We start from the raw sequence: 22131 nt of genomic DNA on the forward strand, positions 1-22131 counted from the left end.
CAACATCAACTGTTCGGAGGAGACTGCGTGAATCAGGCCTTCATGTTCGAATTGCTGCCAAGATACTACTTTCCGGAACAGACTATGGGAGGTGCACAGTACTACATGGAACTCTATTCCACATCAAGAAACTCATGCCAGCAGTAAGATTAGATTTTAAAAAACAGATAAAAATACACTGAAGCAACACATGCATACAAACACACGATAACATACACCCATGTACGCTTGGATTTTGTGTTATAGATATGTGGTAGAGGCCTGAGGGCACACACTTAATATGTTGTGAAATCTGTTATGAATGTATGGTAATGTCTTTAAAAGGTATAACTGCCTTGATTTTGCTGAACCCCAGGATGAGTAGCTTCTGCCTTGGCAGCAGCTAATGGGGATCCATAAATACTGCGTGGGCTGAGTCCTTTTTTATTAAAATATTTTATTAATTTTTTTTTTTTACTTTATTGAATATTCGAAACATACAATATACTTGCAGTGAAGCCGCTCAATAACTACATCATCCCAGTCGTCCAACAGATTCCCATTCAGAGCGACACACAGAAGCATCCAGGGTCAATTCTCTGCTCAAGGGCATGTTGAGCCCTCCCTGTGGCTCAGTTGGTAGAGCTTGGTGTGTGCAATGCCAGGGTTGTGGGTTCGATTCCCAGTACAAAAAAAAAATGCATGAAATGAAATGTATGTATTCACTACTGTAAGTCGCTCTGGATAAGAGTGTCTGCTAAATGACTAAAATGTAAATGTAATGTTGGCCGATCTACCACCAGGCCAAAAACTTGATCCCGAACCCTCCAAGATCCCCCCCACAGTTCCCCAATAGCTGTCCCTCAACCATTCGAGACCCCTCCCACAGCCCCCCCCAGGAAGAAAAATAATAAAAAATAAAAAATACAATTAATTCCATTCCCCACCCCCAAGAACCCCCCAATGCACCAACAACCATGAGAATGAACTAAAGAGAGAAAAAAGGAAAAGACAGAAGAAAACAGCAAACAACAACGCAATTTAAAACAAAGGATATCAAGGACAATTAAATCATAACAGAAACGCCAACTGTAAATGTTTGTGTGCATGTCTGGCACTATTACATGGATGTGTTTATTTGAATGAGAGTGTGTGTATATGCATGTTCACAAACACTTGCACGGCATCAGCCTCAGGCAAACCGGCATTTGTTGTAAAAACACTGCCACTTAGTGTCATTCAAATGTACTTTTTTAAATGTTTTATTTGGACTTTTATCTTTGACCATCATTCTATCTCCCACACAGCAACTCCACTCCCACTTGTCTCCAATTCCACATACCAACCCTCAGCTTCCCTCAGCCCATCCCATGTATCTCTGCTGGCCACCCACTTCGGGTTTCCACGCAACACATATCTTTCAACTATGCTGTGATGTTTAATGTACAATATCAATCTATGTAATCGAATAGAATCCACAGATTGCGAGTTGAAGATAAATACTTTTACTAAGAGTTTTAGTATATTAGTAATTGACTGCATTTTCAGCCATTCCTGAACCCGAGACCAGAAACAGGCTACCTGAGGGCAATACCAAAACAAATGGTCTATTGATTCTGTATCCTCACAACAAAATCTGCAGAGCTTCGATGATTTTATTACCCATATATTCAGCATTTTGTTGGTAGCAAGAATTCTATATAATAATTTTAGCTGAAAAGCACGAAGTCTTGAATCTTGCGTTTTATATATCAACTCAAATCTCTTCCCAACTACTTTGCAATCTGTATGGCGCAGTTGTCAACATCCTGGTCCTCAAATGAAACTGGTATACTTTCCTATTTATGCTATTTTTATTCCTCCGCAAGTTTTGATCCTTTATGTTGGGCAGACAGACCAGTTCCCTACCTCCTCCCGCTGCCACTTGCCTCCTCCATTTTTGGGGTAATACTGTAATCAATTGGTTGTACTCTTGGATTGAGCAGACCTTTCCTTACAATTCTGATAACTCCATGAAGGCCATAATTCTACCATTCCAATTTACAATATCATTTATGAACAAAATACCCTGTTCAAACATATTTCCCATAAATACAGGTATTTTATCAACCAGCACATTTGACTTCAGCCATAATATGTGTTGTAATATTTGTTTTATCTTTTCAGGGGGGTGACATAGAAATTGTAGCCAGCTCTGCAATGCTTGTTTGAAAAAGAGAGATACTTTGAAAAAAGTATCATTTTCAATTAATCGAAAATGAGACATGGCAATTTGCACAAAGGCAAAATGGCCATTTTTAAACAATGGATGAGCTTTTCTTAGTAATCTACTTGAGAACCATATAGGGTTCAAGTAAAACCTTTGAATGAGTGAAGCTTTTAGAGAGAGGTTTAGTGCTTTTATGTTGAATAATCTCAACCCACCCAATTCATATTCATTATATAGATGGGCACATTCTATTTTGAAATTCATTGTGTAGAGCTTATTTATATCTTTTGTGATATGAATACTGAGTATGTCTACTTCACCATCAGCCCATTTTATGGGTAAACTGCAGGATAATGTAAAAGTCGAATTTTTGAAGGATTCAATACATAATATTGAACACTTATAATAATTAGGTTTATGTCCAGAGAGTACAGAAAAGTTATCTTCAATGACACATTGCAGAGATCTAGCTTGCGGACTTAATTTAAAACTTGAGCCATCGAAATACATGGACACCTTTGTTTTAAACCTTGGATATCTAATCCTCTAATGTTGTTATTGGATATGAAATGTACGAAATGCATGCATTCACTACTGTAAGTCGCTCTGGATAAGAGCATCTGCTAAATGTTCAAATTTAAATGTAAATGTACAATCTTCATTCAGTGGGAAAGGATGAGACGGAAAAGTGAACATCTGCCGAAAATAATTAGCTTCCTTTTCTAAAATATCATTGGGAGAATCATAGATGACTCCGTCTTCAGTAACGATTTTATGCAAATCATTTTTGTTAGCGTTCCTGTATGGGAGATTCAGGAATAATTGCTGCATTTTTCTCCATATTCCATACACTTTGCTTTATTTTTGTAATAGATTACATTAGATTGTTCTTGAATAAGTTCCACATGTTCGATTTGTTTTTTCTCTAACTTATTTTGTACCTCTGTAGTATATTTTTTTATTGCTATCTACCTGTACTATTAGTTCATAGATTTCCCTTGTTAGTCTTGTCTCTTAAGCCAGAAACTGTTTTTTTTTATGGGTGGTGGTCCCCAACAACAAGATATGGGTGGTCCCCAGTTTACCTGGCCATGCTGATGCTCCAGTTTCAACTGTTCTGCTGCGGCTATCGAGCCCTGACCTGTTCACCGGACGTGCTACCTGTCCCAGACCTGCTGTTTTCAACTCTCTAGAGACAGCAGGAGCGATAGAGATACTCTGAATGATCGACAACAACTGTGATTATTATTATTTGACCCTGCTGGTCATCTATGAACATTTGAACATCTTAGCCATGTTCTGTTATAATCTCCACCTGGCACAGCCAGAAGAGGACTGGCCACCCCTCATAGCCTGGTTCCTCTCTAGGTTTCTTCCTAGGTTCTGGCCTTTCTAGGGAGTTTTTCCTATCCACCGTGCTTCTACATCTGCAATGCTTGCTGTTTGGGGTTTTAGGCTGGGTTTCTGTACAGCACTTTGTGACATCAGCTGACGTAAGATGGGCTTTATCAATCAATTTGATTGATTCGATTGATTGCATGTGACGCACAATCCAGCTACGCTCTGAAGATGCAAGTCTACATGGGCTAGGATGCAAGTCTACGTGAGCTGAGTTCTACCGCATGGGCTTTGTCCTACAGCAGGCCGGCAGCCTGGGAAAACGGGACACTATCGTTCATCACACCTTATAACTCTTCTGCGGTAAAATCTCATAACCCAACGAGTTATCTGCAGCTACCGCCACAACATATATTTTCAGTGATTTATGTTCCATTTCTGCGGTACAGTTGATAACCATGGCTATGAATGCTAAGAAACCAACCTTACTGAAACACATGTTATTCCTATCACTCTCTATTGGCCTCGGCATACTCACAGGGAGCCTCTCAGGATCCCTTGAAACTGGACCCATCTTCCTCTACTACTCTCTTCACTGCCTATGAAGATTCCTTCAGAGAAAATGACTCAAGTAAAAGTGTAAATCACCCAGTAAATATTACTTGAGTAAAGTTTTAAAAGTTTCAGCAAATATACTGAAGTATCAACATGAAATGTAATTGATAAAATATACTTAAGTTCAAAAGTAAAAGTATAAATCATTTCAAATTCATTATATTAAGCAAACCAGACGGCACCATTTTCTTGTTTTTTTATTTGATTACGGATAGCCAGTGTCACACCAACTCTCAGACATAATTTGCAAAGGAAGCATTTGTGTTTAGTGAGTCTGTTAGATCAGAGGCAGTAGGGATGACCAGGGATGTTCTCTTGATAAGTGTGTGAATTAGACCATTTTTTCTGTCCTGCTAATCATTCAAAATCTAACGAGTACTTTTGGGTGTCGGGGAAAATGTATGGAGTAAAAAGTACATTATTTTCTTTAGGAATGTAGTGAAGTGAAAGTTGAAATAAATAGAAGTAGTAAAGTAAAGATACCCCAAAATACTACTTAAGTAGTACTTTAAAGAATTTTTACATAAGTACTTTACACCACCAGCTAATGGCCGACATCGGGATCTCTTGTTGGGTTAATGAGGCAACTAGTCACACCTGTGACAGATCCTTTAAAAGGAGAGGTGGAAGAGGTAGACCATAACTCACAGACAACAGAGAGACAACCAGTGAATCCCTTGGAAGAGTGCAGAAGGTGAGCTTGTGATATTATTTAGTAGACTTGCTGCCTCTCAAATGGCACGTTAATCTTATGTGGCCCTGGTCAAGTGTAGTGCACTATATATGACCCCCCTGAATTTAAGAGCATAGACTAATAGTTACCTTTGTAGTGAATAGAAGTCTCTGTCAAGATCTAGTCTGCTTCCCCTTCCCTGCGTAGTGCACTGTGGGCCCTCGTCAAAGGTGGTTCACTACATAAGGAATGAGGAGCCATTTGGGAAGGATTCATATTCCTGTGTGCCAGGCTCTTCAACCACATACAATAGATTAGATGATACCTGAATTTTAGTGGAAGAATCGTAGCGCGCCGTGTTGCCGATACTCGCTTGTTGGGGTCCTCAGGACTGGGTTTAGCAATTGTTGCATAAGTTTTGTACTTAACACAGGGTTTCCTCAACCTCTCCTCTAGTACCCACAGCCATTCCAGATGATTTAAAATGCTCAACTAATCTCGCTCTTGTTCGCTCTCTCTCTCTCAGGAGACTATCACCATGGCGATATTGACCATCATTCTGCTTGTTAGCACAGCTTTTGCTCTGGGAGGTAAGAGTGATGTACCTCACACTTACTCACCAACATTTGAATAAAAACGTTAGTGGGTGTTGATCTGTCCTATTCACACACGTACGTATTAATGTTTTGTTTCATAACCAGTTGTCCCTTGGGCAGCCATTATCAACCGTGACACTGGAGAGAAGGTTGTCTTGCTCAAGGGCACATAGACAGATATTTTAACTTGACATTCAGGGATTAAAACTAGGAACCTTTGTGTTACTGGCCCAACTCTCTAACCGCTAGGCTACCTGCCACTCCTCTTGTTCCAGAGATGTATATTGGTGTCTAGATGCTGGACTGAGGTATTCTGATATGAATGGTTTGATCATTCAACTGGATGTATGATTGGATTGTCAGGAAGTAACACTGACACAACTTACCCCCACTTTCAGTCTTAGTTTCATCAGCTGTTATACAAAAGACAGAAACTGAATTGACTGCACAGGGCTTTTAAACAAGTAGCGCAATTTCAGTATTTAGCCAGGAAGTACCTAGGTTACATCTGAAATGGAACATATTCCGTATAAAATACTTCTGACCAGGGCCCATATGGGACGCAACCCAAGATTCCGGCATGCATGTGCTGCAATGTTATGTCCACATTACAATCAATCTATGTTACCTGTGTCCAGATGCTACGTTACGACCCATGACCCCCTGTGAGCGTGCTAGATATGCCGCGACACATGGCCCAATTGGAGCCTACATCCCCACGTGTGACGCCGCTGGACGATACACCCCTAAGCAATGTTCGGGCTCTACAGGTTAACACGGACGCACATATACACACACTAAATTCTCCAATTCAGTTGAATGTTACAGTAAATATTGTATGTGCAACATGTCTATTTCTGGTAGGTTACTGTTGGTGTGTGACCACTACTGGACAGAAGATTCAGGGTACGGAGACTCCACCAGGCACTGCTATCAACTGCTAGCAACTGTTCCACCAAGGTGTGTGTGTATATACATACTCATTCACTAAATGTTATTTCTTTGCAGCTGATTCTGGATGTTAATGTTTTTTGTCTAATTGTAGATGAAAGGCGTTGGAATGAAGTCTTTGAAAAGACGGACAGTTGTCTTTACTGTACGACAGGAACTGATTCACGCCCCATATAAATGCATGAAGAAATCCAGAGATTAAACTGTTGATTTACTTACTTTATTGTTGGTGTGATTATCTGAACCAGTCCATTTCTGGGAAATGGAGGAAGGAGTAGGACTGTATTACCGGCAGTTACAAGAAATGAAGGCAGTCAAATTCCACGTGACCATTTAGTAATTAGGCTTCTCCAAGCTCTGATGCTGGTGATGGTCATTAGTTGCCTGGTACTCAGCACTCTATTGTCCCTCTAATCACTCTGACATCAATGCAAATGTAAAACATTTCATGAGCTCATGTTGCGCAACATTTCTATAACCTATGCAATTGTCTGAGAACTGCCTCATGGCTTCTATTAGAAAGAGGATCCCATCAGCTTTCTATAGGTTAGATCTACTATATTTGCAGTACCAGTCAAGTTTGAACACACCTACTCATTCCAGGGTTTTCATCTAATATTTTCAACTATGACATAACACATGGAATCACATCTTAAACCAAAATATATTGAGATTCTTCAAAGTAGCCACCCTTTGCCTTGACAGCTTTGTACACTCTTGGCATTCTCTCAACCAGATTCATGGAATGCATTTCAATTAACGGGTGTGACTTAATTTGTGGAATTTCTTTCCTCAATGCGTAAGAGCCGATCAGTTGTGACAAGGTAGGGGTGGTATACAGAAAATAGCCCTATTTGTTATTTTAAGCCCAAGAACAGCTCAATGCAAAGAGAACAGCCCATTACTTTAAGACAGGAAGGTCAGTCAATGCGGAACATTGCACTTAAAGAAACGTTCAAAGTTCTTAGTCTCAAAAACCAAGAGCTACGATGACTCATGAGGCTCACCACAGGAAAGGAAGACCCAGAGTTACCTCTCTTGCAGAGGATATGTTCAATAGAGATACCAGTCTTAGAATATGTGTTTCACAGAGTTCAAGTAAGACACCTCAACATCAACTGTTCGGAGGAGACTGCGTGAATCAGGCCTTCATGTTCGAATTGCTGCCAAGATACTACTTTCCGGAACAGACTATGGGAGGTGCACAGTACTACATGGAACTCTATTCCACATCAAGAAACTCATGCCAGCAGTAAGATTAGATTATAAAAAACGGAGAAAAATACACTGAAGCAACACATGCATACAAACACACGATAACATACACACTACACCCATGTACGCTTGGATTTTGTGTTATAGATATGTGGTAGAGGCCTGAGGGCACACACTTAATATGTTGTGAAATCTGTTATGAATGTATGGTAATGTCTTTAAAAGGTATAACTGCCTTGATTTTGCTGAACCCCAGGATGAGTAGCTTCTGCCTTGGCAGCAGCTAATGGGGATTCATAAATACTGCGTGGGCTGAGTCGTTTTTTATTAAAATATTTTTTTTTTTTTTACTTTATTGAATATTCGAAACATACAATATACTTGCAGTGAAGCCGCTCAATAACTACATCATCCCAGTCGTCCAACAGATTCCCATTCAGAGCGACACACAGAAGCATCCAGGGTCAATTCTCTGCTCAAGGGCATGTTGAGCCCTCCGTGTGGCTCAGTTGGTAGAGCTTGGTGTGATTCCCAGTACAAAAAAAAATGCATGAAATGTATGTATTCACTACTGTAAGTCGCTCTGGATAAGAGTGTCTGCTAAATGACTAAAATGTAAATGTAATGTTGGCCGATCTACCACCAGGCCAAAAACTTGATCCCGAACCCTCCAAGATCCCCCCCACAGTTCCCCAATAGCTGTCCCTCAACCATTCGAGACCCCTCCCACAGCCCCCCCAGGAAGAAAAATAATAAAAAATAAAAAATACAATTAATTCCATTCCCCACCCCCAAGAACCCCCCAATGCACCAACAACCATGAGAATGAACTAAAGAGAGAAAAAAGGAAAAGACAGAAGAAAACAGCAAACAACAACGCAATTTAAAACAAAGGATATCAAGGACAATTAAATCATAACAGAAACGCCAACTGTAAATGTTTGTGTGCATGTCTGGCACTATTACATGGATGTGTTTATTTGAATGAGAGTGTGTGTATATGCATGTTCACAAACACTTGCACGGCATCAGCCTCAGGCAAACCGGCATTTGTTGTAAAAACACTGCCACTTAGTGTCATTCAAATGTACTTTTTTAAATGTTTTATTTGGACTTTTATCTTTGACCATCATTCTATCTCCCACACAGCAACTCCACTCCCACTTGTCTCCAATTCCACATACCAACCCTCAGCTTCCCTCAGCCCATCCCATGTATCTCTGCTGGCCACCCACTTCGGGTTTCCACGCAACACATATCTTTCAACTATGCTGTGATGTTTAACGTACAATATCAATCTATGTAATCGAATAGAATCCACAGATTGCGAGTTGAAGATAAATACTTTTACTAAGAGTTTTAGTATATTAGTAATTGACTGCATTTTCAGCCATTCCTGAACCTGAGACCAGAAACAGGCTACCTGAGGGCAATACCAAAACAAATGGTCTATTGATTCTGTATCCTCACAACAAAATCTGCAGAGCTTCGATGATTCTATTACCCAAATATTCAGCATTTTGTTGGTAGCAAGAATTCTATATAATCATTTTAGCTGAAAAGCACGAAGTCTTGAATCTTGCGTTTTATATATCAACTCAAATCTCTTCCCAACTATTTTGCAATCTGTATGGCGCAGTTGTCAACATCCTGGTCCTCAAATGAAACTGGTATACTTTCCTATTTATGCTATTTTTATTCCTCCGCAAGTTTTGATCCTTTATGTTGGGCAGACAGACCAGTTCCCTACCTCCTCCCGCTGCCACTTGCCTCCTCCATTTTTGGGGTAATGCTGTAATCAATTGGTTGTACTCTTGGATTGAGCAGACCTTTCCTTACAATTCTGATAACTCCATGAAGGCCATAATTCTACCATTCCAATTTACAATATCATTTATGAACAAAATACCCTGTTCAAACATATTTCCCATAAATACAGGTATTTTATCAACCAGCACATTTGACTTCAGCCATAATATGTGTTGTAATATTTGTTTTATCTTTTCAGGGGGTGACATAGAAATTGTAGCCAGCTCTGCAATGCTTGTTTGAAAAAGAGAGATACTTTGAAAAAAGTATCATTTTCAATTAATCGAAAATGAGACATGGCAATCTGCACAAAGGCAAAATGGCCATTTTTAAACAATGGATGAGCTTTTCTTAGTAATCTACTTGAGAACCATATAGGGTTCAAGTAAAACCTTTGAATGAGTGAAGCTTTTAGAGAGAGGTTTAGTGCTTTTATGTTGAATAATCTCAACCCACCCAATTCATATTCATTATATAGATGGGCACATTCTATTTTGAAATTCATTGTGTAGAGCTTATTTATATCTTTTGTGATATGAATACTGAGTATGTCTACTTCACCATCAGCCCATTTTATGGGTAAACTGCAGGATAATGTAAAAGTCGAATTTTTGAAGGATTCAATACATAATATTGAACACTTATCATAATTAGGTTTATGTCCAGAGAGTACAGAAAAGTTATCTAGATCTTCAATGACACATTGCAGAGATCTAGCTTGCGGACTTAATTTAAAACTTGAGCCATCGAAATACATGGACACCTTTGTTTTAAACCTTGGATATCTAATCCTCTAATGTTGTTATTGGATCTGATTTTCATAGCTAACATTTCGATGGCCATAACGAATAGATATGGTGACCACGGACACCCTTGTTTATTCCTCTTGACAATTCAAAACTCTCTGAGAAGTAGCCGTTATTTTACTATTTTACACCTGGGGTTGCTATACATTATTTTTACCCATTTTATAAGAGAATTGCCGAAATTGAAAAAATCCAGGCATTTATAAATAAAATCCAGTTTTACTTTATCAAATGCCTTTTCAAAATCCGCTATAAATACCATTCCTGGCTTATTATACGTTTCATGATGTTCTATTATGTCTAGTAGTTGTCGTATATAATCTCCAATGTATCGTCCATGTAAAAAAAAATGTCTGATCATGATGAACAATACCAGGTAAAACCCTTTAAATTCTGAGTGCTATGCATTTTGCTAGTATTTTTACATCACAACATTGAAGTGTAAGGGGCCTCCAGTTTTTTAGATAGACTGGGTCTTTATATTTGCCATCTGGGTAGTGTTTTAATAATAGAGAAATCAGACCTTCCTGCTGAATACCTGACAAACTACCATTTCTATAGGAGTAGTTAAAACAAATCTAACAATGGAGCTTTTAGTATATAACAAAAAAAACTTGATATACCTCTACCGGTATGCCATCAAGCCCTGGGATTTTCCCAGACTGAAAGGATTTAACCTCTATGGGCTATGTGGGACGCAAGCGTCCCACCCGTGGTGCACTCCATCAACAGCAGGTGCATTTCAAGAGCGGCAAATTTGAATCCAAATAAATGTCAAAATTCAAATTTTTCAAACATACAACTATTTTACACCCTTTGAAAGATAAACATCTCCTTAATCTAACCACGTTTTACGATTTCAAAAAGGTTTTACGGCGAAAGCATAAATTTAGAGTATGTTAGGACAGTACATTTACAAGAGTTGTGTGTAATGTTGTGCCAATTCAAAGACAGGCGTCACCAAAACCATAAAATCAGCTAAAATTATGCACTAACCTTTTACAATCTCCAACAGATGACACTCCTAGGACATTATGTTAGACAATGCATGCATTTTTAGTTCTATCAAGTTCATATTTATATCCAAAAACAGCGTTTTACTGTGGCGTTGATGTTCAGGAAATCGTTTCCCTCCAATAACCGGCATTCAAGTCAGCACCACAAATTAAATAATTAAAATTAGAAAACATTGGTAAAATATTATATTGTCATTTAAAGAATTATAGATTTACATCTCTTGAACGCAATCAACTTGCCAGATTTAAAAATAACCTTACTGGGAAATCACACTTTGCAATAATCTGAGCACTGCGCCCAGAAAAATACGCGTTGCGATACAGACTAGCCGCCATGTTGGGGAGATCTAAAATCGAAAATACTATGTAAATAATCCATTACCTTTGATTCTCTTCATCAGATGTCACTTCCAGGTATCACAGGTCCATAACGAATGTAGTTTTGTTCAAAAAAGCTCATCATTTATGTCCAAAAATCTCCGTCTCGTTAGCACATGATCTAAGCCCGCCGGACTTCACTTCATGAACGAGGGGAAAAAATATATTTACGTTCGTTCAAACATGTCAAACGTTGTATAGCATAAATCATTAGGGCCTTTTTTAACCAGAACATGAATAATATTCAAGGTGGACGAATGCATTCTCTTTTATAACGTATTGGAACGAGGGTACCCAACATGAACTCGCGCGCCAGGTGTCTAATGGGCCATCATCGTTCCATGGCTCTTGTTCGGTCAGATCTCCCTCCAGAAGACTCAAAACACTTTGTAAAGGCTGGTGACATCTAGTGGAAGCAATAGGAAGTGCCAAAATATTCCTCAGCCCCTGTGTTTTTCAATGGCATAGGTTTAAAGGTAATACAACACATCAGGTATCCACTTCCTGTCAGAAAATGTCTCAGGGTTTTGCCTGCCAAATGAGTTCTGTTATACTCACAGACACCATTCAAACAGTTTTAGAAACTTTAGGGTGTTTTCTATCCATATATAATAAGTATATGCATATTCTAGTTACTGGGTAGGATTAGTAACCAGATTAAATCGGGTAAATTTTTTTATCCAGCCGTGCAAATACTGCCCCCTAGCCCTAACAGGTTAACCTTTTGAGGATTCCTTGCTCTATTAAGCCCGGTATCGGGATTGTTTGACAACATCCGGCAAAATATGACATTAACCATTCTTGAAAATACATGTGTCTTACACCCTTCAAAAGATTAGAATGTTGGTAATCAAACTCCGTTGTCCGATTTAAAATAGCTAATACAGAGATAAAATTGCATGCTTTTCTTTGAGAAGAGCGAAAAACAACAACAAACTTTTTCTGCCATGACAGGTATGACACATTCACATCCGACGGTAAAAATATGACATACATTTTGATATCTTGCTCTTATTTCTCATCCTGGCGGTCCCAGTGATCAAATGAAGTGCCGTTTTCTTTGATAAAATCCATTTCTATAGCCTAACACGAAACATTTTGTAAACCGCTTGTGTCGTGAATTCTGTGTCTATCAACTTTTGACGATGCGTTTGGTCTAATTACACACACTAAGCAGACGTGTATCTAGTCATGGTTGGTTTCGTTGCAATCCTCTGGATGTTTGTAACACAGCCAAACTTGCTGTTTTTTTTTTGTGGGGCATATTGACCGAGATAATCTGATTTGAAGACAACGAGCAATGACGTCATTACGCACCAATAATATTCGCGATGTTTTGTTGATTGACAGTATTTTTGTCCAATGGTCATAGATTTTTTTGAAATCTTGCTTGGTAGATAGCCAATGAGCTGAGGGTAAAGCCAGTATGGGATGGTTATGGGTTGGAACACCAGCCCTTATCAGTAAATGCACGCGTAACGAACTTCATTCGTTCTTGAAGATCCGACTTGTTGCAGGCTTACACCGTTACGCACAGTTGTATTTTGTGAAGAGTAGTTTCAGCGATTTTTAGCGATTCCAAAGAAAATATCATGGCGATGAAATCTGGAAAAGCGAAGTCTAAGGTTAACTTTACTGATTTGCAAATTTTAGAAGAAATGGATAGAGAAAGTGAAACCGAATATTTGCTTGACGATGACTCGTCATCCAGCCATAGCTTTGATTCGGAAGCTGAAGAACTGTTTCTACAGGGAGAGGACATTCTTCTGGATCGGTGAGTACGAATGCCATTGTTTGTAATATAAATAAGTTGTAATTTTTTGGCAAAATAGTTTTTTTGTGTAATTTGTTGGGGGAGAACAGCAAAAAAACACATGGCCACTGTTGGGGGAGGGCAGGCAGGCAGGCCCACAACGGTCATAGTTGAATGAAACAGCACTTGACCATAGTGACTGCTCTATATATTACATATGACCCATAACCTATGTGTTTGTTTTTGGTGAATGTGTGTGTGTATGTATGCATTACATTTTTTATAAAAATATAATGGGGTCGTAGAACAGCAAAAAAGCACATGGCCACTGTTGGGGGAGGGCAGGCAGGCAGGCCCACAATGGTCATAGTTGAATGAAACAGCACTTGACCATAGTGACTGCTCTATATGACCCATAACCTATGTGTTTGTTTGGGTGAGTGTGTGTGTGTGTATGTATGCATTACATATTTTATAAAAATAGAATGGGGTCGTAGAACAGCAAAAAAGCACATGGCCACTGTTGGGGGAGGGCAGGCAGGCAGGCCCACAACGGTCATAGTTGAATGAAACAGCACTTGACCATAGTGACTGCTCTATATGACCCATAACCTATGTGTTTGTTTGGGTGAGTGTGTGTGTGTGTATGTATGCATTACATATTTTATAAAAATAGAATGGGGTAGAACATGTGTTTATTTTACGTGATGATACAAGGCTCATATATAACAAATATTTTTTGAAATGTTTTCTTTCAGTGGTAGCGACTCTGACTGGGAGCCCCCGGTGTCAAGGTGCCCATCCCCCGATGAAGCTGGTTCGTCCAGCCAGAGACCTGCTGTCTCTGGCGCCACACCTACCCCCGCCCGGCCATCTCGAGGTGGGAAGAAGTCAAATAAGCGGAGGAAGGGAACCGTGGAACCTGCTGGCAGAGAGGTAGATGAGCGTTGGCACACTGTGCTGGTGGAGGATGAAGATCAAGTTCCACCAGTATTTTGGCCGAAAAGGCAGCCTGGGCCACAACTGGACATGACAGCGAAGTACAGCCCCCTTCAACTATTTCAGCTGTTTTTCACCCCGTCAGTTATTGATTCACTTGTGTGCAACACCAACAAGTATGGAGCAAAAAAGCTAGCAGGCAAGAAAGATGCATGGAAGCCCATTTTCATGCAAGAGCTTTTCTGCTTCCTTTCAATTGTAATTTACATGGGGCTGGTGAAGCTGAAATCCCTCAAGGCTTACTGGAAAACATCCCCGCTCTATCAACTGCCTTTCCCACCCACTGTGATGTCCTGTAAAAGGTTTTTATATATCTTACGGGCGCTTCACATCAGTGACCCTAAAGTTGATGAGGCCAATGACAAGAGGAGAGGCACCGCAAAGTTTGATAAGCTATGTAAAATCAAACCTCTCTACCCCAGCATGGTTGAGGCCTGCAAGACTTATTTTCAGCCCGCCCAGAACTTGTCAATTGATGAGAGGATGGTAGCCTCAAAGGCCCGAATCAGTCTAAAGCAATACATGCGGAACAAACCAACAAAATGGGGATACAAGCTGTTTGTTTTGGCGGATTCTGTGTGTGCGTACACCTGCAATTTTTTTGTTTATGAGGGGAAAAGCTCTTTTGCAACCGGTAAGGGACTGAGTTATGACTCTGTGATGGATCTGTTGGATTTTAAACTTCTGGGGAGTGGCTACAAACTCTGTGGACAATTTTTACACAAGCCCTGCCCTTTTCACAGACCTCAGGAAGCTGAATGTGTGGGCTTGTGGCACCATTCGGTCCAACAGAGTGGGTTTTCCGAAGACGAAGGTGAATGACATGCCTAAGCGGGCTGAGCGGGGAGCGATACGATGGATTCGCCAAGATGGCCTGCTCTTCGTGAAGTGGATGGATACCAGAGAGGTGGTGATGTGCAGTACTATCCACAAGTCCTTCAGTGGCGATCACGTCGTTAGGCGTGTGAAGGGCGCTACTGGGGAATGGGCCACAAAACATGTCCCCATTCCTGCGGCTATCAAGGATTACAACAAGGGCATGGGAGGTGTGGACCTTTCAGACGCACTGATCGGATATTACAATGTTCTCCACAAGACCATGAAATGGTACAAGACATTGTTTTATCACTTCATCGACATTGCTGTCGTCAATTCCTTCATACTCCAGAAGGAAATGGCTAAGAGCTGTGGACAGCCCCCCATCTCCCAGCTAGCCTTCAGGGAGCAGCTCATCCAGGAGCTTGCAGACTACAGCACAAAGTCAACTGCATCACCTTCTGCCCCCTCTACCCCTGCCCCCTATACTCCGGCCGCCAGTAGTGTTCACATGCCGAAGTTTATAACAGCAGGGATGAATGTGCCTCCGGGCCAAAAGGCCACAGCATGGAGGCGGCGTTGTGTTCTTTGCCGCATGAAGTCCCCCATCACCTGCAACACATGTTCGGTTTGCCTGTGCTTTACATCAGAAAGGGACTGCTATGGGACATGGCACGAGCAGCGGAATATTGTGTAGAGGACTGAGGGTCTTCCAAGGGTCTACCTACCACTGTTATTTTTTTGTAAATATTTTTTTATTTTTTGGGGGGCATTTTGTGTAGGTATTTGCATAAAAATGTAACTTTTTTTTGTAAATATTGTTTTATTTTTGGGGGGGCATTTTGTGTAGGTATTTGCATAAAAATGTACCTTTTGGCAGCTTTTCTGACCAATGTTTTTTGCACATTTGCATTTTCCTACTTTGTATATAGTTATTTGCACTAAAAATGTACCTTTTGGCAGCTTTTCTGACCAATGTTTTTTGCACACTTTCATTCCAAAAATTGTTGGATTTGCATTTTCTTACTTTGTATATAGTTATTTGCACTAAAAATGTACCTTTTGGCAGCTTTTCTGACCAATGTTTTTTGCACATTTGCATTTTCCTACTTTGTATATAGTTATTTGCACAAAAAATGTACCTTTTGGCAGCTTTTCTGACCAATGTTTTTTGCACACTTTCATTCCAAAAATTGTTGGATTAGCATTTTCTTACTTTGTATATAGTTATTTGCACTAAAAATGTACCTTCTTTTGACAACTCTTTTCTGACCAATAACCTTTGCACATTTTTACAAAAAAATATTTTATAGGTATTTGCATAAAAATTTATAAAAAATAAAAAAGTGCCACATTTTTATACATTTTTTTTTTTTTTAATGATACAATTGCATATTGTTATGTTGTATATAGTTAGTGGCATAAAAATATCACTTCACCAATTCGGCCACTTGGACACATTAGGGAAACTTGTGTGGGACACCTGGGTGACTTCATGCTAAATGTCATGTAGCTCACTCATTTTTTAAGTTATCAATCTGAAACTTTGCACAACTACAGTTGCCCTCATGTGTTCTCCAACTAAATTGTCCCCAGCATCCTATCTGACTGTTTGGCATTTCTTTTACATTGAAAGATGATGCTACAACAATAACAAAACAGAAAATGTATGCTCTTTCTCTTTTCTTCTACCAGATCTATTGTGCTACATTCTCCTACATTCAAATTTACATTGCCACAAACTTCAGAATGTTTACTTTCAAATGATACCAAGAATATGCATATCCTTGCTTCTGGGCCTGAGCTGCAGGCAGTTAGATTTGGGTATGTCTTCAGGCAGAAATTGAGACGAAGGGGGGGATCCCCAACAGGTTAACGGGTGTGACTTAATTTGTGGAATTTCTTTCCTCAATGCGTAAGAGCCGATCAGTTGTGACAAGGTAGGGGTGGTATACAGAAAATAGCCCTATTTGTTATTTTAAGCCCAAGTCCATATTATGGCAAGAACAGCTCAATGCAAAGAGAAACAGCCCATTACTTTAAGACAGGAAGGTCAGTCAATGCGGAACATTGCACTTAAAGAAACGTTCAAAGTTCTTAGTCTCAAAAACCAAGAGCTACGATGACTCATGAGGCTCACCACAGGAAAGGAAGACCCAGAGTTACCTCTCTTGCAGAGGATATGTTCAATAGAGATACCAGTCTTAGAATATGTGTTTCACAGTGTTCAAGTAAGACACCTCAACATCAACTGTTCGGAGGAGACTGCGTGAATCAGGCCTTCATGTTCGAATTGCTGCCAAGATACTACTTTCCGGAACAGACTATGGGAGGTGCACAGTACTACATGGAACTCTATTCCACATCAAGAAACTCATGCCAGCAGTAAGATTAGATTTTAAAAAACAGATAAAAATACACTGAAGCAACACATGCATACAAACACACGATAACATACACCCATGTACGCTTGGATTTTGTGTTATAGATATGTGGTAGAGGCCTGAGGGCACACACTTAATATGTTGTGAAATCTGTTATGAATGTATGGTAATGTCTTTAAAAGGTATAACTGCCTTGATTTTGCTGAACCCCAGGATGAGTAGCTTCTGCCTTGGCAGCAGCTAATGGGGATCCATAAATACTGCGTGGGCTGAGTCCTTTTTTATTAAAATATTTTATTAATTATTTTTTTTTACTTTATTGAATATTCGAAACATACAATATACTTGCAGTGAAGCCGCTCAATAACTACATCATCCCAGTCGTCCAACAGATTCCCATTCAGAGCGACACACAGAAGCATCCAGGGTCAATTCTCTGCTCAAGGGCATGTTGAGCCCTCCGTGTGGCTCAGTTGGTAGAGCTTGGTGTGATTCCCAGTACAAAAAAAAATGCATGAAATGTATGTATTCAGTACTGTAAGTCGCTCTGGATAAGAGTGTCTGCTAAATGACTAAAATGTAAATGTAATGTTGGCCGATCTACCACCAGGCCAAAAACTTGATCCCGAACCCTCCAAGATCCCCCCCACAGTTCCCCAATAGCTGTCCCTCAACCATTCGAGACCCCTCCCACAGCCCCCCCCAGGAAGAAAAATAATAAAAAATAAAAAATACAATTAATTCCATTCCCCACCCCCAAGAATCCCCCAATGCACCAACAACCATGAGAATGAACTAAAGAGAGAAAAAAGGAAAAGACAGAAGAAAACAGCAAACAACAACGCAATTTAAAACAAAGGATATCAAGGACAATTAAATCATAACAGAAACGCCAACTGTAAATGTTTGTGTGCATGTCTGGCACTATTACATGGATGTGTTTATTTGAATGAGAGTGTGTGTATATGCATGTTCACAAACACTTGCACGGCATCAGCCTCAGGCAAACCGGCATTTGTTGTAAAAACACTGCCACTTAGTGTCATTCAAATGTACTTTTTTAAATGTTTTATTTGGACTTTTATCTTTGACCATCATTCTATCTCCCACACAGCAACTCCACTCCCACTTGTCTCCAATTCCACATACCAACCCTCAGCTTCCCTCAGCCCATCCCATGTATCTCTGCTGGCCACCCACTTCGGGTTTCCACGCAACACATATCTTTCAACTATGCTGTGATGTTTAATGTACAATATCAATCTATGTAATCGAATAGAATCCACAGATTGCGAGTTGAAGATAAATACTTTTACTAAGAGTTTTAGTATATTAGTAATTGACTGCATTTTCAGCCATTCCTGAACCCGAGACCAGAAACAGGCTACCTGAGGGCAATACCAAAACAAATGGTCTATTGATTCTGTATCCTCACAACAAAATCTGCAGAGCTTCGATGATTTTATTACCCATATATTCAGCATTTTGTTGGTAGCAAGAATTCTATATAATCATTTTAGCTGAAAAGCACGAAGTCTTGAATCTTGCGTTTCATATATCAACTCAAATCTCTTCCCAACTATTTTGCAATCTGTATGGCGCAGTTGTCAACATCCTGGTCCTCAAATGAAACTGGTATACTTTCCTATTTATGCTATTTTTATTCCTCCGCAAGTTTTGATCCTTTATGTTGGGCAGACAGACCAGTTCCCTACCTCCTCCCGCTGCCACTTGCCTCCTCCATTTTTGGGGTAATGCTGTAATCAATTGGTTGTACTCTTGGATTGAGCAGACCTTTCCTTACAATTCTGATAACTCCATGAAGGCCATAATTCTACCATTCCAATTTACAATATCATTTTTGAACAAAATACCCTGTTCAAACATATTTCCCATAAATACAGGTATTTTATCAACCAGCACATTTGACTTCAGCCATAATATGTGTTGTAATATTTGTTTTATCTTTTCAGGGGGGTGACATAGAAATTGTAGCCAGCTCTGCAATGCTTGTTTGAAAAAGAGAGATACTTTGAAAAAAGTATCATTTTCAATTAATCGAAAATGAGACATGGCAATCTGCACAAAGGCAAAATGGCCATTTTTAAACAATGGATGAGCTTTTCTTAGTAATCTACTTGAGAACCATATAGGGTTCAAGTAAAACCTTTGAATGAGTGAAGCTTTTAGAGAGAGGTTTAGTGCTTTTATGTTGAATAATCTCAACCCACCCAATTCATATTCATTATATAGATGGGCACATTCTATTTTGAAATTCATTGTGTAGAGCTTATTTATATCTTTTGTGATATGAATACTGAGTATGTCCACTTCACCATCAGCCCATTTTATGGGTAAACTGCAGGATAATGTAAAAGTCGAATTTTTGAAGGATTCAATACATAATATTGAACACTTATCATAATTAGGTTTATGTCCAGAGAGTACAGAAAAGTTATCTAGATCTTACATTTACATTTACATTTTAGTCATTTAGCAGACGCTCTTATCCAGAGCGACTTACAAATTGGTGCATTCACCTATAATATCCAGTGGAACAACCACTTTACAATAGTGCATCTAAATCTTTTAAGGGGGGGGTTAGAAGGATTACTTTATCCTATCCCAGGTATTCCTTGAAGAGGTGGGGTTTCAGGTGTCTCCGGAAGGTGGTGATTGACTCCGCTGTCCTGGCGTCGTGAGGGAGCTTGTTCCACCATTGGGGTGCCAGAGCAGCGAACAGTTTTGACTGGGCTGAGCGGGAACTGTGCTTCAATGACACATTGCAGAGATCTAGCTTGCGGACTTAATTTAAAACTTGAGCCATCGAAATACATGGACACCTTTGTTTTAAACCTTGGATATCTAATCCTCTAATGTTGTTATTGGATCTGATTTTCATAGCTAACATTTCGATGGCCATAACGAATAGATATGGTGACCACGGACACCCTTGTTTATTCCTCTTGACAATTCAAAACTCTCTGAGAAGTAGCCGTTATTTTACTATTTTACACCTGGGGTTGCTATACATTATTTTTACCCATTTTATAAGAGAATTGCCGAAATTGAAAAAATCCAGGCATTTATAAATAAAATCCAGTTTTACTTTATCAAATGCCTTTTCAAAATCCGCTATAAATACCATTCCTGGCTTATTATACGTTTCATGATGTTCTATTATGTCTAGTAGTTGTCGTATATAATCTCCAATGTATCGTCCATGTAAAAAAAAATGTCTGATCATGATGAACAATACCAGGTAAAACCCTTTAAATTCTGAGTGCAATGCATTTTGCTAGTATTTTTACATCACAACATTGAAGTGTAAGGGGCCTCCAGTTTTTTAGATAGACTGGGTCTTTATATTTGCCATCTGGGTAGTGTTTTAATAATAGAGAAATCAGACCTTCCTGCTGAATACCTGACAAACTACCATTTCTATAGGAGTAGTTAAAACAAATCTAACAATGGAGCTTTTAGTATATAACAAAAAAAACTTGATATACCTCTACCGGTATGCCATCAAGCCCTGGGATTTTCCCAGACTGAAAGGATTTAACCTCTATGGGCTATGTGGGACGCAAGCGTCCCACCCGTGGTGCACTCCATCAACAGCAGGTGCATTTCAAGAGCGGCAAATTTGAATCCAAATAAATGTCAAAATTCAAATTTTTCAAACATACAACTATTTTACACCCTTTGAAAGATAAACATCTCCTTAACCTCTATGGGACCGGCGGGACGAATTCGTCCCACCTACGTAACATCCACTGCCAGCCTGTGGCGCGATTTTCAAAATCTTCAAAATCCTATTACTTCAATTTCTCAAACATATGACTATTTTACAGCCATTTAAAGATAAGACTCTCGTTAATCTAACCACACTGTCCGATTTCAAAAAGGCTTTACAACGAAAGCAAAACATTAGATTATGTCAGCAGAGTACCAAGCCAGAAATAATCAGACACCCATTTTTCAAGCCAGCATATAATGTCACCAAAACCCAGAAGACAGCTAAATGCAGCACTCACCTTTGATGATCTTCATCAGATGACAACCCTAGGACATTATGTTATACAATACATGCATGTTTTGTTCAATCAAGTTCATATTTATATCAAAAACCAGCTTTTTACATTAGCATGTGACGTTCAGAACTAGCATACCCCCCGCAAACTTACGGGGAATTCGCTAACATTTTACTAAATTACTCACGATAAACGTTCACAAAAAGCATAACAATTATTTTAAGAATTATAGATACAGACCTCCTCTATGCACTCGATATGTCCGATTTTAAAATAGCTTTTTGGTGAAAGCACATTTTGCAATATTCTAAGTATATAGCCCAGGCATCACGGGCTCGCTATTTAGACATCCGGCAAGTTTAGCACTCACCATAATCATATTTACTATTATAAAAATGTCATTACCTTTTGTTGTCTTCGTCAGAATGCACACCCAGGACGTCTACTTCAATAACAAATGTTGGTTTGGTCCAAAATAATCCATCGTTATATCCGAATAGCGGCGTTTTGTTCGTGCGTTCCAGACACTATCCGAAATAGTAAAGAAGTGTCGCGCGCTTGGC

General features: G+C 39.5%; 1 protein-coding gene across 1 annotated transcript; it reads left to right on the forward strand.

Annotated features, from left to right (window-relative positions):
* The first annotated feature begins 4798 nt into the window (after window positions 1-4798).
* Window positions 4799-6579, forward strand: LOC145861662 (equistatin-like). Its single transcript, XM_082964510.1, has 5 exons — window positions 4799-4835; window positions 5341-5404; window positions 6049-6180; window positions 6275-6370; window positions 6456-6579. Exons 2-4 carry the CDS (start codon window positions 5353-5355, stop codon window positions 6352-6354), a joined length of 264 nt encoding a protein of 87 aa, XP_082820636.1. The 5' UTR covers window positions 4799-4835; window positions 5341-5352; the 3' UTR covers window positions 6355-6370; window positions 6456-6579.
* The last annotated feature ends 15552 nt before the right edge of the window (window positions 6580-22131 follow it).

This window comes from Salmo salar, chromosome 18 (assembly GCF_965601325.2).
Source record: "Salmo salar chromosome 18, fSalSal1, whole genome shotgun sequence".
NCBI classification, from domain to species: Eukaryota; Metazoa; Chordata; class Actinopteri; order Salmoniformes; family Salmonidae; genus Salmo; species Salmo salar.